Source organism: Entelurus aequoreus, linkage group LG28, assembly GCF_033978785.1.
Source record: "Entelurus aequoreus isolate RoL-2023_Sb linkage group LG28, RoL_Eaeq_v1.1, whole genome shotgun sequence".
In the NCBI taxonomy this organism is placed as follows: Eukaryota; Metazoa; Chordata; class Actinopteri; order Syngnathiformes; family Syngnathidae; genus Entelurus; species Entelurus aequoreus.
The window spans coordinates 28,880,463-28,892,966 of NC_084758.1; the positions used below are offsets into that span (position 1 = coordinate 28,880,463).

The following is a 12,504-nucleotide window of genomic DNA, read 5'->3' on the forward strand; positions in this document are numbered from 1 at the left end:
AACATTGATGTTCATGAACATTTAACATTGTCACATTATTGATGGGAAAATTTATTTTTAGACAATATGATTTGCCTGAGCGGCTAGGAGACACAGAGAGTAACAAGCGGTAGAAAATGGATTAGAAAAAAAATAAAAATAAATTAAAACTTTTTTTTTTTTTTAACTTGGGACTTCCCGTTGGACGGATTTTGGATGCTGGGGGGCCGGATCCGGCCCGCGGGCCGTAGTTTGGGGACCCCTGGTATATACTCTGATGATTAGCTTGTGTGATGACTGTATTATGCTGATAGTATATATTTGTACCATGAATTGATTAACGTGGACTTAAAAAAGTTGAAAAACTTATTCGGGTGTTACCATTTAGTGGTCAATTGTACGGAATATGTATTGTACTGTGCAATCTACTAATAAAAGTCTCAATCAATCAAAAAAAGTCTTCGCCTGGGCCTCGTTCTAAAACACCTCACCAGGGAGGCCTGAACTAGATACCCGGGCCTCCTCAAATGGCTTCACTCTGAGCTTTTCCTGGATGACCCAACTCCTCACCCCATCTCTAAGGGTAAGTCCAGTCACCCTGAAAAGGAAACTCATCTTCGGCCTACCGTATCCGCAAGTTTTCTCTTTAGTTCACTACCCAAACCTCATTAGGGTAGGAACATGCGTTCGTTACGTCTCGTCTCGATTACTGTAACGTATTATTTTCGGGCCTCCCTATGTCTAGCATTAAAAGATTACAGTTGGTACAAAATGCGGCTGCAAGGCTTTTGACAAAAACAAGAAAGTTTGATCATATTACGCCTATACTGGCTCACTTGCACTGGCTTCCTGTGCACTTAAGATGCGACTTTAAGGTTTTACTACTTACGTATAAAATATTACACGGTTTAGCTCCAGCCTATCTCGCCGATTGTATTGTACCATATGTCCCGACAAGAAATCTGCGTTCAAAGAACTCCGGCTTATTAGTGATTCCCAGAGCCAAAAAAAAGTCTGCGGACTATAGAGCGTTTTCTATTCGGGCTCCAGTACTCTGTAATGCCCTCCTGGTAACAGTTAGAGATGCTACCTCAGTAGAAGCATTTAAGTCCCATCTTAAAACTCATTTGTATAATCTAGCCTTTAAATAGACCCCCCCTTTTTTAGACCAGTTGATCTGCCGTTTCTTTTCTTCTCTCCTCTTCTCCCCTGTCCCTTGCGAGGGGGAGTTGCATAGGTCCGGTGGCCATGGATGAAGTGCTGGCTGTCCAGAGCCGGGACCCCGGGTGGACCACTAGCCTGTGCATCGGTTGGGGACATCTCTGCGCTGCTGACCCGTCTCCGCTCGGGATGGTTTCCTGTTGGCCCCGCTGTGGACTGGACTCCCGCTGATGTGTTGGATCCACTGTGGACTGGACTTTCACAATGTTATGTCAGACCCACTCGACATCCGTTGCTTTCGGTCTCCCCTAGAGGGGGGGGGGTTACCCACATATGCGGTCCTCTCCAAGGTTTCTCATAGTCATTCACCGACGTCCCACTGGGGTGAGTTTTTCCTTGCCCGTATGTGGGCTCTGTACCGAGGATGTCGTTGTGGCTTGTACAGCCCTTTGAGACACTTGTGATTTAGGGCTATATAAATAAACATTGATTGATTGATTGATTGAACATAGATGCCCAGGGAAGTTTTTCCTTCCAGTTCAGCTCTCTCCGGTCCAGTACAGCGACCGCATTACTGCGCCAATTCCCTTGTCGATCTTGCAGTTCAGCCTTCCCTCAATTGCAAACAAGATCCCGAAATACTTAAACTCCACCATCTTTAACCCGTATGGTGCAATCCAGCCTTTTCCAGCTGAGAACCGGAGCCTCGGATTTAGAGGCTGAAGAATAAATCTTTCTGTAAACTCGCAAGTGCCATGCAACCCAGTTTCTGAAGGGGGCTCGACTCGTTGTGGCCAAACCTCAGGTTTCCTTCACATATTTGATCAGGAAAAGCACAAATTCTACAAAAGAAAATTTGTGCTGTCAAATGATTTCTTTGATCGGATTAATCACAATTTTGAAATTTGTTTAATCACAAATTATTACTCCCTCAGACGATTTGGATTAACTTAAAAAAGTCCCCAATATTTGGACACAAAAGCCATTTTATTGTCAAAATGTCATGACATTTTATTAAAATGCTTTACCTGAATGCACGTCATTTATTTGCTCAAAACAGCTTTATCTAAAGTCCGAGCAGGATGTATTTTGAGGTGAGACACCAGTCAGTCTCCTCACTCATGTTTGCACTGGCGTATGGATTGACCTGATCCCTGACCAGACCAACAACCTGGGCCGCCTTTCAGGTTACCATCCGTGGTTTGGTCAAAGGAGCATAAACAGTCAAAATAAATTGTGTAATTAATCTGTGTATTATATACAATTAATGCGATAATTGTCTGTGATTAACTAGATGAGTTATCTCATTATTTTTGACAGCCCTGATATTAGGGGTTTTATGGACACAGGAAACCATGAACAATGAACAATGCATTGTTCGAAATAACAGTGTTACTAACATAACTACTGGTAACGAGTAATCCAATTAATTACTTTTATGTACACAACAACACCTTTTTAGATACGTTTCATTTACACCCTTACACGTACACCATCTGATGTGTGGAGACATTTCACCCCAACCAATGTAGGCAGAAAGGCTGTGTACATTTGCAAATACTGTGCAAAGAGCTACGTCGAATTATTGTAATTCCCCATTAATTCCCATATATTCCCATTAATTCCCATGGACGGTGTCCAACTTTGAATAATCAAAAAATGGTCAATATTTCCAAACTTCCCGAGCTTAACTTCCCGTGGTAAAATTCCGGAAAGTTTCCGGAAATTTACCGGAAACTTTCCACCCCTCTGCAACCCCAGTTGTAACAGAAATACACAAGAAAAAACAAATAAACAGGTCGTCTAGCATTCTCTAAATGGCGGTCGTGTGTTTGAAAAAATAAGTTTCAGGAACGCCCCCAACTTTGTTCAACCAATCAGCGTTCGACAGCACAGCCCACCCCTGAAAAGGTTCAGAGTAGCTCCGAAAAGTCCCATCTAGATAGGAGGAACTCCGAAAGGTTCCTGAGGAACTAAATCTACCCGGGTAGTTTTTGGTGAAAACACAGGGAGAACTTTTCAAAGTGGGAAAAATCCTGAAAAAGTTCCTGTGGTGGAAAAAGGCCTAATGTTAAGTTTGTGCACATAAACAAGCTACTTCAGTTACGTTTAAATTCACAATATCAATTTCTGAAAAGTCAGGGCGTTGAGGGGATCTGGTTTGGTGGCTGCAGGATTAGGTCTCTGCTATTTGCAGATGATGTGGTCCTGATGGCTTCATCTGGCCAGGATCTTCAGCTCTCACTGGATCGGTTCGCAGCCGAGTGTGAAGCGACTGGGATGGGAATCAGCACCTCCAAGTCCGAGTCCATGGTTCTCGCCCGGAAAAGGGTGGAGTGCCATCTCCAAGTTGGGTAGGAGATCTTGCCCCAAGTGGAGAAGTTCAAGTACCTCGGAGTCTTGTTCACGAGTGAGGGAAGAATGGATCGTGAGATCGACAGTGCGGCGTCTTCAGTAATGCGGACGCTGTATCGATCCGTTGTGGTGAAGAAGGAGCTGAGCCGGAAGGCAAAGCTCTCGATTTACCGGTCGATCTACGTTCCCATTCTCACCTACGGTCATGAGCTTTGGGTCATGACCGAAAGGACAAGATCACGGGTACTAGTGGCCGAAATGAGTTTCCTCCGCCGGGTGGTGAGGCTCTCCCTTAGAGATAGGGTGAGAAGCTCTGTCATCCGGGAGGAGCTCAAAGTAAAGCCACTGCTCCTCCACCTCGAGAGGAGCCAGATGAGGTGGTTCGGGCATCTGGTCAGGATGCCACCCGAAGGTGTTTCGGGCACGTCCGACCGGTAGGAGGCCACGGGGAAGACCCAGGACACGTTGGGAAGACTATGTCTCCCGGCTGGCCTGGGAACGCCTCGGGATCCCCCGGGAGGAGTTGGACGAAGTGGCTGGGGAGAGGGAAGTCTGGGCTTCCCTGCTTAGGCTTGAGCCCCCGCGACCCGACCTCGGATAAGCGGAAGAAGATGGATGGATGGAATTTCTGAAAAGATATATGGAATCATATTGAAAAAACATAATTATAAGCGGACATGGTAATAATTAGGTGCTTCAAAGGCGCCTGCAGGGTAGACATGGACACTGTGGATTGCAGATACGTGGGGAGAGGCAGGTGATTGGAGGACAGAAGTGACAAGACAAAATTCCTCATAACCCGAGTCGAGACTTCAGAGATCTTGGCAAAATGAACCAGCAAGCAGATGAAAGCTCGACAGATGAAAAGAACAACAAAAGCAGGGCTGCAGTGGGCCCTAAAAGAGTCATCTGATTGGTTTAGAGGCAGAGCTGGGCAAGGGTGGCAGGGGAATGCCATGGCGTAAAGGAGGAAGAGGCCAGAGTTGAAGACGAGGGGGAAGCCTGATGAAGGCAATTTTCCACATCACACTTAGAAAGTGTGAAGAAAACACTTTAAAAGACGAATGGAGGAGAGCAAAGGAAAAGTTGTGCTGCAGGAGGTGGAAATAAAAGTGCTGACAAACAGCAAACAGCCGTGAAAGCAGATGAATAATGAATAACTGTGATTTCCTTCTATATAAACACACAAAAGTTCTTTTAAAGTGCACCACTTTCTTTCCGTTCGCATGAAACAACTACAATGAATGAGCAATGGACTATTATGTCTGATCATTCTTTTCACTAAGTCTTGTAGGTACAGTATACATGTAAAAGAAGGGCTTCAAATAATGACATACGGGGGAAATCGTTTATCAGACTGGCTGACAGATGTCGACATTAGCGGTTGTTGACGTAGATAAAATTAGGGTTTTAATGTGCCAATTCCGATCCACCATGAGTGAGGTCGGCCGATATCAATCACATATAATAAATGTAATGTTTTAGATATGATGCATGCCACTGATAGTGTAACAATATCAACACAATATTGAAACTATTTCCTTTTATTACATACATAGTCCCCCCCTCTGGTGTTTATTTTTGTTGGCCAAACTGTTGTACTGATAGGCGTTGGAAAAGAACAAAGCTTGTTTATTTGACTTTATCTTCATTAGTCAAACTGCTTTGTGTTTTATTTTGATATCAAAAAGTAAACACCAGGTTTTTGTTTTTTTACATTACTATTTACTATTATTTTTTTCACGTCACAAAGGTATTACTTCAAAAACAGTTCATGTGACATAGCTCGTTGTTAATGTGTTATTGTGTGTAGTTAATTCCTATACGACATATTTCTGCTCAAACTCTTAATGGATCTGTCCCAATACAGCATTTGCATTTACATATAAATGTGCATAACTTAAACAAATAATCATTTAAAAAACTCCCGCTATCAAAATGTAAAAATATAGCTAAAGGCATCATGTGATGACAAAAAGCTGAAAAGTGGATTTTGTTAAAGAATTTAAAAAAAACTAGTATTTGTCTTTATATATATGGATACTGTTTATCTATAGTCTTTTTATTAGACATTACAAATTATATGATGGTATTACGTTCACCACCAAATACTGCTTTACCTAACAATTACTAATCATGATTTCAATATTGATAACAATAATCTTAATTATTACTTTGGCCATAATTGGCAGCCCTAGATTTCATACATGAACACTATTTTTATCTTTATGGAAAAAAAGTGCAGGTCATCAGGTGCCATCTTTCAACATTATTTTATATATATATATATATATATATATATATATATATATATATATATATATATATATATATATATATATATATATATATATATATATATATATATATATATATATATGCATGCATACATGCATGCTTTAGAGCCCCCGCCTGGAAAGACAATAATGTTGGCCTTGGTGCCCTAAAATATGAGCCCTCCTTTAAAGCAACACTTGCCTTGACCTTAAAAAGGTAAAATTCGAGGCCTGTGAGGTATGTGGGTGTGGCGTGTATTTTTTGTGGCTGCATATGTGTGTGTAAGCCTGCAGCGTGTCGGTTTTCCGCGACCTTGGTGCTCTCGCAAACGCGATAGCACAGCCACTCATCCATCCATTTTCTACCGCTTGTCCCTTTCGGGGTAGCGGGGGGTGCTAGAGCCTATCTCAGCTGCATTCAGGCGGAAGGCGTGGTACACCCTGGACAAGTCGCCACCTCATCGCAGGGCCAACACAGATAGACAGACAACATTCACACCTTAGGGCCGATTTTAGTGTTGCCAATCAACCTATCCCCAGGTGCATGTCTTTGGAGGTGGGAGGGAACCCACGCAGTCACGGGGAGAACATGCAAACTCCACACAGAAAGATCCCGAGCCCGGGATTGAACTCAGGACCACTCAGGGCCTTCGTATTGTGAGGCACATGCACTAACCGCTGTGCCACCGTGCTGCCCACAGCCACTCAGTCCAACAAAAGTCAACAACAACAGGTGTGTGTCCATGAGAGACAGGGAAGGAGTTTGTTGCGTGTTCACTGCACTGTCCTCTGGGAGAGTCTCGAGTAATGACCTTGCCATGTCGCTTGCAGCCAGGGAAAACAATCCAGATTAGAATGTTTGTATTTGGATGAGCAAAATAAATTTAAACTTTCACTCTATTGTCTATTTCTGGTCCTCAAATTCATCAGACTTCACCATCAGAGCAGACGGCATCTCCAAGATATTATGTTGAAGAGGTTCATTTAGCCTACTGATGTGTATTGATAAATGTTTGATTTATATAGGCTAGTAAGGTGAAGTTTTGTACCTGACAAGTTTCGGCTACCTTGCTTCTGCAGCCTTCACGTGACACCTCTGATGAAGGCTGCAGAAGCAAGGTAGCCGAAACTTGTCAGGTACAAAACTTCACCTTACTGGCCTATATAAATCTATAAATCAACCATTTATACATCTCCAAGATGTGGTCAAATTTGCAATATAGTCCAAAATCGCAAAACTCTGAGTGCCCACAGTTCTGCTCGCATCCTCCAATCATGTGTGGCAGCTGTAGGGTACTCTGAACGGCTGCCAGCATCTTCCAATTTGTCAATACACCAAACTCAAAACAGTAGATGTCTTGTTATCATGAGTCCGAATAGGTAGATATCTTCACGTCCTCAACTGAAATCTCAGGACATTCAATCGATGGATTGTTTGGTTTGTTTTAGAAGACGTTTTGCCTTTCATCCGAGTAGTTTCATTAGTTCATGCACATAGACTTAGATTGGTCAGATCTAGTCTTCCACTCAAATTGGTCAGATCTAGTCTAGCGGCTGGTGCCAATACCTCAGTAGGCTTCATCAGTGCTGGCCAGAGGTGACCAGAATGCCATTTGTTTACAACTGAATGGAATGGGTGATTCTGGCTATTTTGGACTGGTAGTAGTCAATCCACAGCAAATGTTCTGCCACACAATACCTCAATGCTAACGAGGGGAATTTACACTTCAACGACTGTCGTTGGCTTTGACAGCAGGATTGCTCGTTTGAATCAAAGCAGTTTTTCTCACTGTGATAGGGCAAAACCATCCTTGCACAGGCATACCCTCCTAGTTTTGGAGTATAAATATTTGGGGGTTTGGCACCAGCCGCTAGACTAGATCTGACTAATCTAAGTGTAAGATTAGATCTGACAAATCTAAAGCCATGTTACACTAAGTCGTTTAACCCCTTAAACAAATAATTATTTAGCCTAAGCCACACTAAACTATCGTTTAAGGTCCCCCTCCTCGGACAAATTTTTACACAGGTAAGTCAGCCGTGTAATTCTTGAATCTCGGGCATTTAGCTTTGCATGGACTCATTGATGGTTTACAAAGTGAGTTCGGCGAGGAAGTGACGCCAGAAAGACCTCGCCCACACAGGAAGTGACGTCAGAAAGAACACGCCACAGCCAGCTTCATAATAAAGCTCGGAGCTAACCACTGGAAATTTGAAGGCTAGACATCCAGACATACCCGTGTTTCTCCTTCTTCTACATGTACAGACCCTTGTGGAAACCACACATGAATACCTTAAGAGAAAGCGATTGCAGATATCTGGGATAAACATTTATCAGACGGCAAGAGAACTTTCCAATGTCTGGCCGGGTCAGCTGTGATGCTACACTACCGTTCAAAAGTTTGGGGTCACATTGAAATGTCCTTATTTTTGAAGGAAAAGCACTGTACTTTTCAATGAAGATAACTTTAAACTAGTCTTAACTTTAAAGAAATACACTCTATACATTGCTAATGTGGTAAATGACTATTCTAGCTGCAAATGTCTGGTTTTTGGTGCAATATCTACATAGGTGTATAGAGGCCCATTTCCAGCAACTATCACTCCAGTGTTCTTATGGTACAATGTGTTTGCTCATTGGCTCAGAAGGCTAATTGATGATTAGAAAACCCTTGTGCAATCATGTTCACACATCTGAAAACAGTTTAGCTCGTTACAGAAGCTACAAAACTGACCTTCCTTTGAGCAGATTGAGTTTCTGGAGCATCACATTTGTGGGGTCAATTAAACGCTCAAAATGGCCAGAAAAAGAGAACTTTCATCTGAAACTCGACAGTCTATTCTTGTTCTTAGAAATGAAGGCTATTCCACAAAATTGTTTGGGTGACCCCAAACTTTTGAACGGTAGTGTACTTAGTGAAAAACTTTGTCCATTTGTCGAAAGGGAGACAAGGAGAATGCGAGCTCCCGTGGATGTGATAAAAAAGGTAGCGTGTGCTTTGTATTACCTGGCTGTCGAGGAAAACAGCAAATGCATTTGAATTGGCAAAGCAGACCGTATCAGTTATTGTCCGCCATGTATGTTGCGGACTCTACGTCTAGGTCCAGAGTATATCAAGTCACCAAAACTAATGGACAATGAAGGTGAAGGCAAAAGAGTGAGGAGTGTCCTGACCAGATATCTAGATCCCGAGATTGATTAATGTGAAATGTTCTTTATCACATTGTTTATGTGTCTAATAAAGATTTGATTAATTTATGATGGCTCAGGTGTGATTCACTACAATAGGGCCCCACAGAACACTGGATTCCAGTTAATTGAAATACCACAACACTGGATATTGTTCAGATAAGTTACATTTAAGAACTTGCACACAAAGCAACACTGGAGGTGACTATGACGTGCGCATTTTCCGCGCATGCGTACTAGGTCGCGTTGCGCCGGCGGACGGAGGGAGGCGGGGGTCTTAAACGGTGGCATTGTTGTGTGTGGACACGGATAAGGTTAGGTGGGATTTACCCTGGATAACCTTAGTGTAAATGCGGCCTAAGTATATGGGCATGAACTGATGAAGCCTACTTGGATGAGAGGTGAAATGTCTTCTAAAACAAACCAGTTGTGATCGTTTGAATGCCCTGAGACTACACTGACCTGGATGAATGAGAAAATTCATACTCATGCCTGGACTGAAAAGGTCGCCAGGCACGCAGCACTCCTCTTCTCCCGAGAGTCCGTCGTGTGTCTAACAACCGTTCCATCAGGACAGACAAGTTCCCTCAAACCTAAGATCTTGTCAATTTCGTTGTGAGGGAAGTTGATCAATTCCATTGTTTGGATTTTAGATTTTGCAAAAACAGGCAACAAGAAAGTTAAACAGGACAAAACAAAGAAGCAAGCAGAGGAGATAAGGTAGAGGGAAAAGGGAGTGCCAGTGAGAAAGTCACTGGAATGAGTTAGAATGCACAACAAAAAGAAAAATATGGATTGTGAATGAAAGGCGAAATTCCAAAAATGTGCAGTTCCCCTTTAAGTTAGCAAATACAACCAAGCAGCAACACGTCGGTGTGGGGATTTTGGTGCAATTTGTGAGCAAACCCTTGTGCAGGGTTACTTTCCAAAAGCAAAGCCACTTATTTACAAAGGCCAAACCTGCAGCAGGGGTGCAATAAGTCTATGTGAGAAAGAGGAGTTAGCTGTTTTTCCTCCTTGCCACTGAAGGGGGCCGAGGGGGAGCTTCTGCACACAAAGAGAAAAGCGGTTGAAGTGAAATTACAACCCATAAAACACAAGCAATGCATCCTGGCTGTCCGGGGAACAGAGCTGCCTTTCAAGTTCAGACAGGAAAACAATGATGTCAGGAAGCGACGCAGGGGTGCACGCCATCGCTCAGCGCATCTTGCGGGGAGTCACGACTCCATGGTAGCAGCATCACCGTAACATAGGGGATGGAGGCGGGCTAACTTTGAGAAAGTTTGAACTTTTGTTGAAATCTTGTTAACATTCATTTAGACTGCATGTAAACTATAGGGATAAAATATATATATATATATATATATATATATATATACATATATATATATATATACATTAGAGGTGTGGGAAAAAATTGATTAGAATTGTGATTCTCATTTTTAAAAAATTTATTTTTTTAATTATTTGTAATTATTTTTAATTTTTTAATTTATTTAATTTTTTAAATTTTTTTTATTAATCAATCCAACAAAAAAATTCACAGCAATACCATAACAATGCAATCAAATTCCAAAACCAAACCCGACCCAGCCACACTCAGAAGTGCAATAAACAGAGCAATTGAGAGGAGACACAAACACGACACAGAACAAACCAAAAGTAATGAAACAAAAATTAATATTATCAACAACAGTATCAATATTAGTTACAATTTCAACATAGCAGTGATTAAAAATCCCTCATTGACATTATCATTAGACATTTATTTCATTCATTCATGTTTATTTCGAATATGTAGACAAAACAAAAACAACACATTTTGAAAAAAACAACAAAAAAGCCATTCAAGAATGAATAACAAAAACAATAATAATAATAATAATAATAGTAATAATAAAAAGCAAAAGAAACAAGGAATAAAAAAAAAACATTAATGTAAACATATCCGAAAAGGAGTGAGAAGAAGTAAGAACATGAATGAAATTTATAACAAATAAAAAAAAAGCTCATAAGCTTGACAACACACTGTGTCCAATATTTTCACAAAGATAAAATAAGTCATATTTTTGGTTCATTTAATAGTTACAACAAATGTACATTATTGCAATCAGTTGATAAAACATTGTCCTTTACAATTATAAAAGCTTTTTACAAAAATCTACTACTCTGCTTGCATGTCAGCAGACTGGGGTAGATCCTGCTGAAATCCTATGTATTGAATGAATAGAGAATCCTTTTGAATCGGGAAAATATCGTTTTTGAATCGAGAATCGCGTTGAATTGAAAAAAAAAAATCGATTTTGAATCGGATCGTGACCCCAAGAATCGATATTGAAGTTAGTTACACCCAAAAGATAAAGTTGGACACCCAAAGATTCACAGCCCTAATATATATATATATATATATATATATATATATATATATATATATATATATATATATATATATATATATATATATATATATATATATATATATATACATATATATATATATATATATATATATATATATATATATGGCTGTTTAAGTTACCACAATAATAAGGCGTTAACTATAAATTTTAATAAAGGCACTCATTTTTCACTTGCTTCTGGTGAGCCTCAAGCAAGCAGAAATGGACAAAACAAAGTCTACCTTTTGGAAATGTCAGGTTCAAAGCCATGGCAAGTTGTTTTTCCGACAAGAAAGGACTGTTTTTCGCCGTGAGAAGAGCCGGCATACTTGCTGCGTGTGTCGTTCTCAAGGTGGGTGGTGCTTCACTTCTGTGTTCAGTTTACAGTTAAGGTGCAGTGATAGCATAACATTTAGATTGCAACTATTTCTTAGTAAAATGACATAAAAGCTCAAAAGAAATGAAAGACGGTCGGCAGGGTGTTGAAAGGAGACTTTTTAAAAAAAATTGCTAACAGTCGATCTGACATCAAAACTTGTCAAGACACTTTCTCAAAACAATCACACAGTTTTCCGGCTTCAAAATAAAAGCACTACGCTATACATCCGGTTTAACTACATTTGGGTTTTGTCCTTAAAGGCCTACTGAAATGAAATGTTCTTATTTAAACGGGGATAGCAGGTCCATTCTATGTGTCATACTTGATCATTTTGCGATATTGCCATATTTTTGCTAAAAGGATTTAGTAGAGAACATCGACGATAAAGTTTGCAGCTTTTGGTCACTGATAAAAAAGCCTTGCCTGTACCGGAAGTAGAGTGACGTCACAGGTTGAAGAGCTCCCCACATCTGCACGTTGTTTACACCAGCAGCGAGAGCGATTCGGACCGAGAAAGCGACGATTACCCCATTAATTTGAGCGAGGATGAAAGATTTGTGGATGAGGAAAGTGAGAGTGAAGGATTAGAGTGCCGTGCAGGACGCCAGGGTGTATCTTTTTTCGCTCTGACCGTAACTTAGGTACAAGGGCTCATTGGATTCCACACTTTCTCCTTTTTCTATTGTGGATCACGGATTTGTATTTTAAACCACCTCAGATACTATATGCTCTTGAAAATGAGAGTCGAGAACGCAAAATGGACAT

General features: G+C 40.9%; 1 protein-coding gene across 1 annotated transcript in view; it reads right to left on the reverse strand.

Annotated features, from left to right (window-relative positions):
* The window catches only part of cxcl14 (chemokine (C-X-C motif) ligand 14), a 107,221-nt gene extending 95,519 nt beyond the window's left edge, over positions 1–11,702 (reverse strand). The window contains exon 1 of the mRNA XM_062040031.1: positions 11,603–11,702. Within this exon, the coding sequence (XP_061896015.1) occupies positions 11,603–11,687 (85 nt within the window). The 5' untranslated portion in view covers positions 11,688–11,702. The remainder of the gene's footprint in view (positions 1–11,602) is intronic.
* Positions 11,703–12,504: the final 802 nt, after the last annotated feature.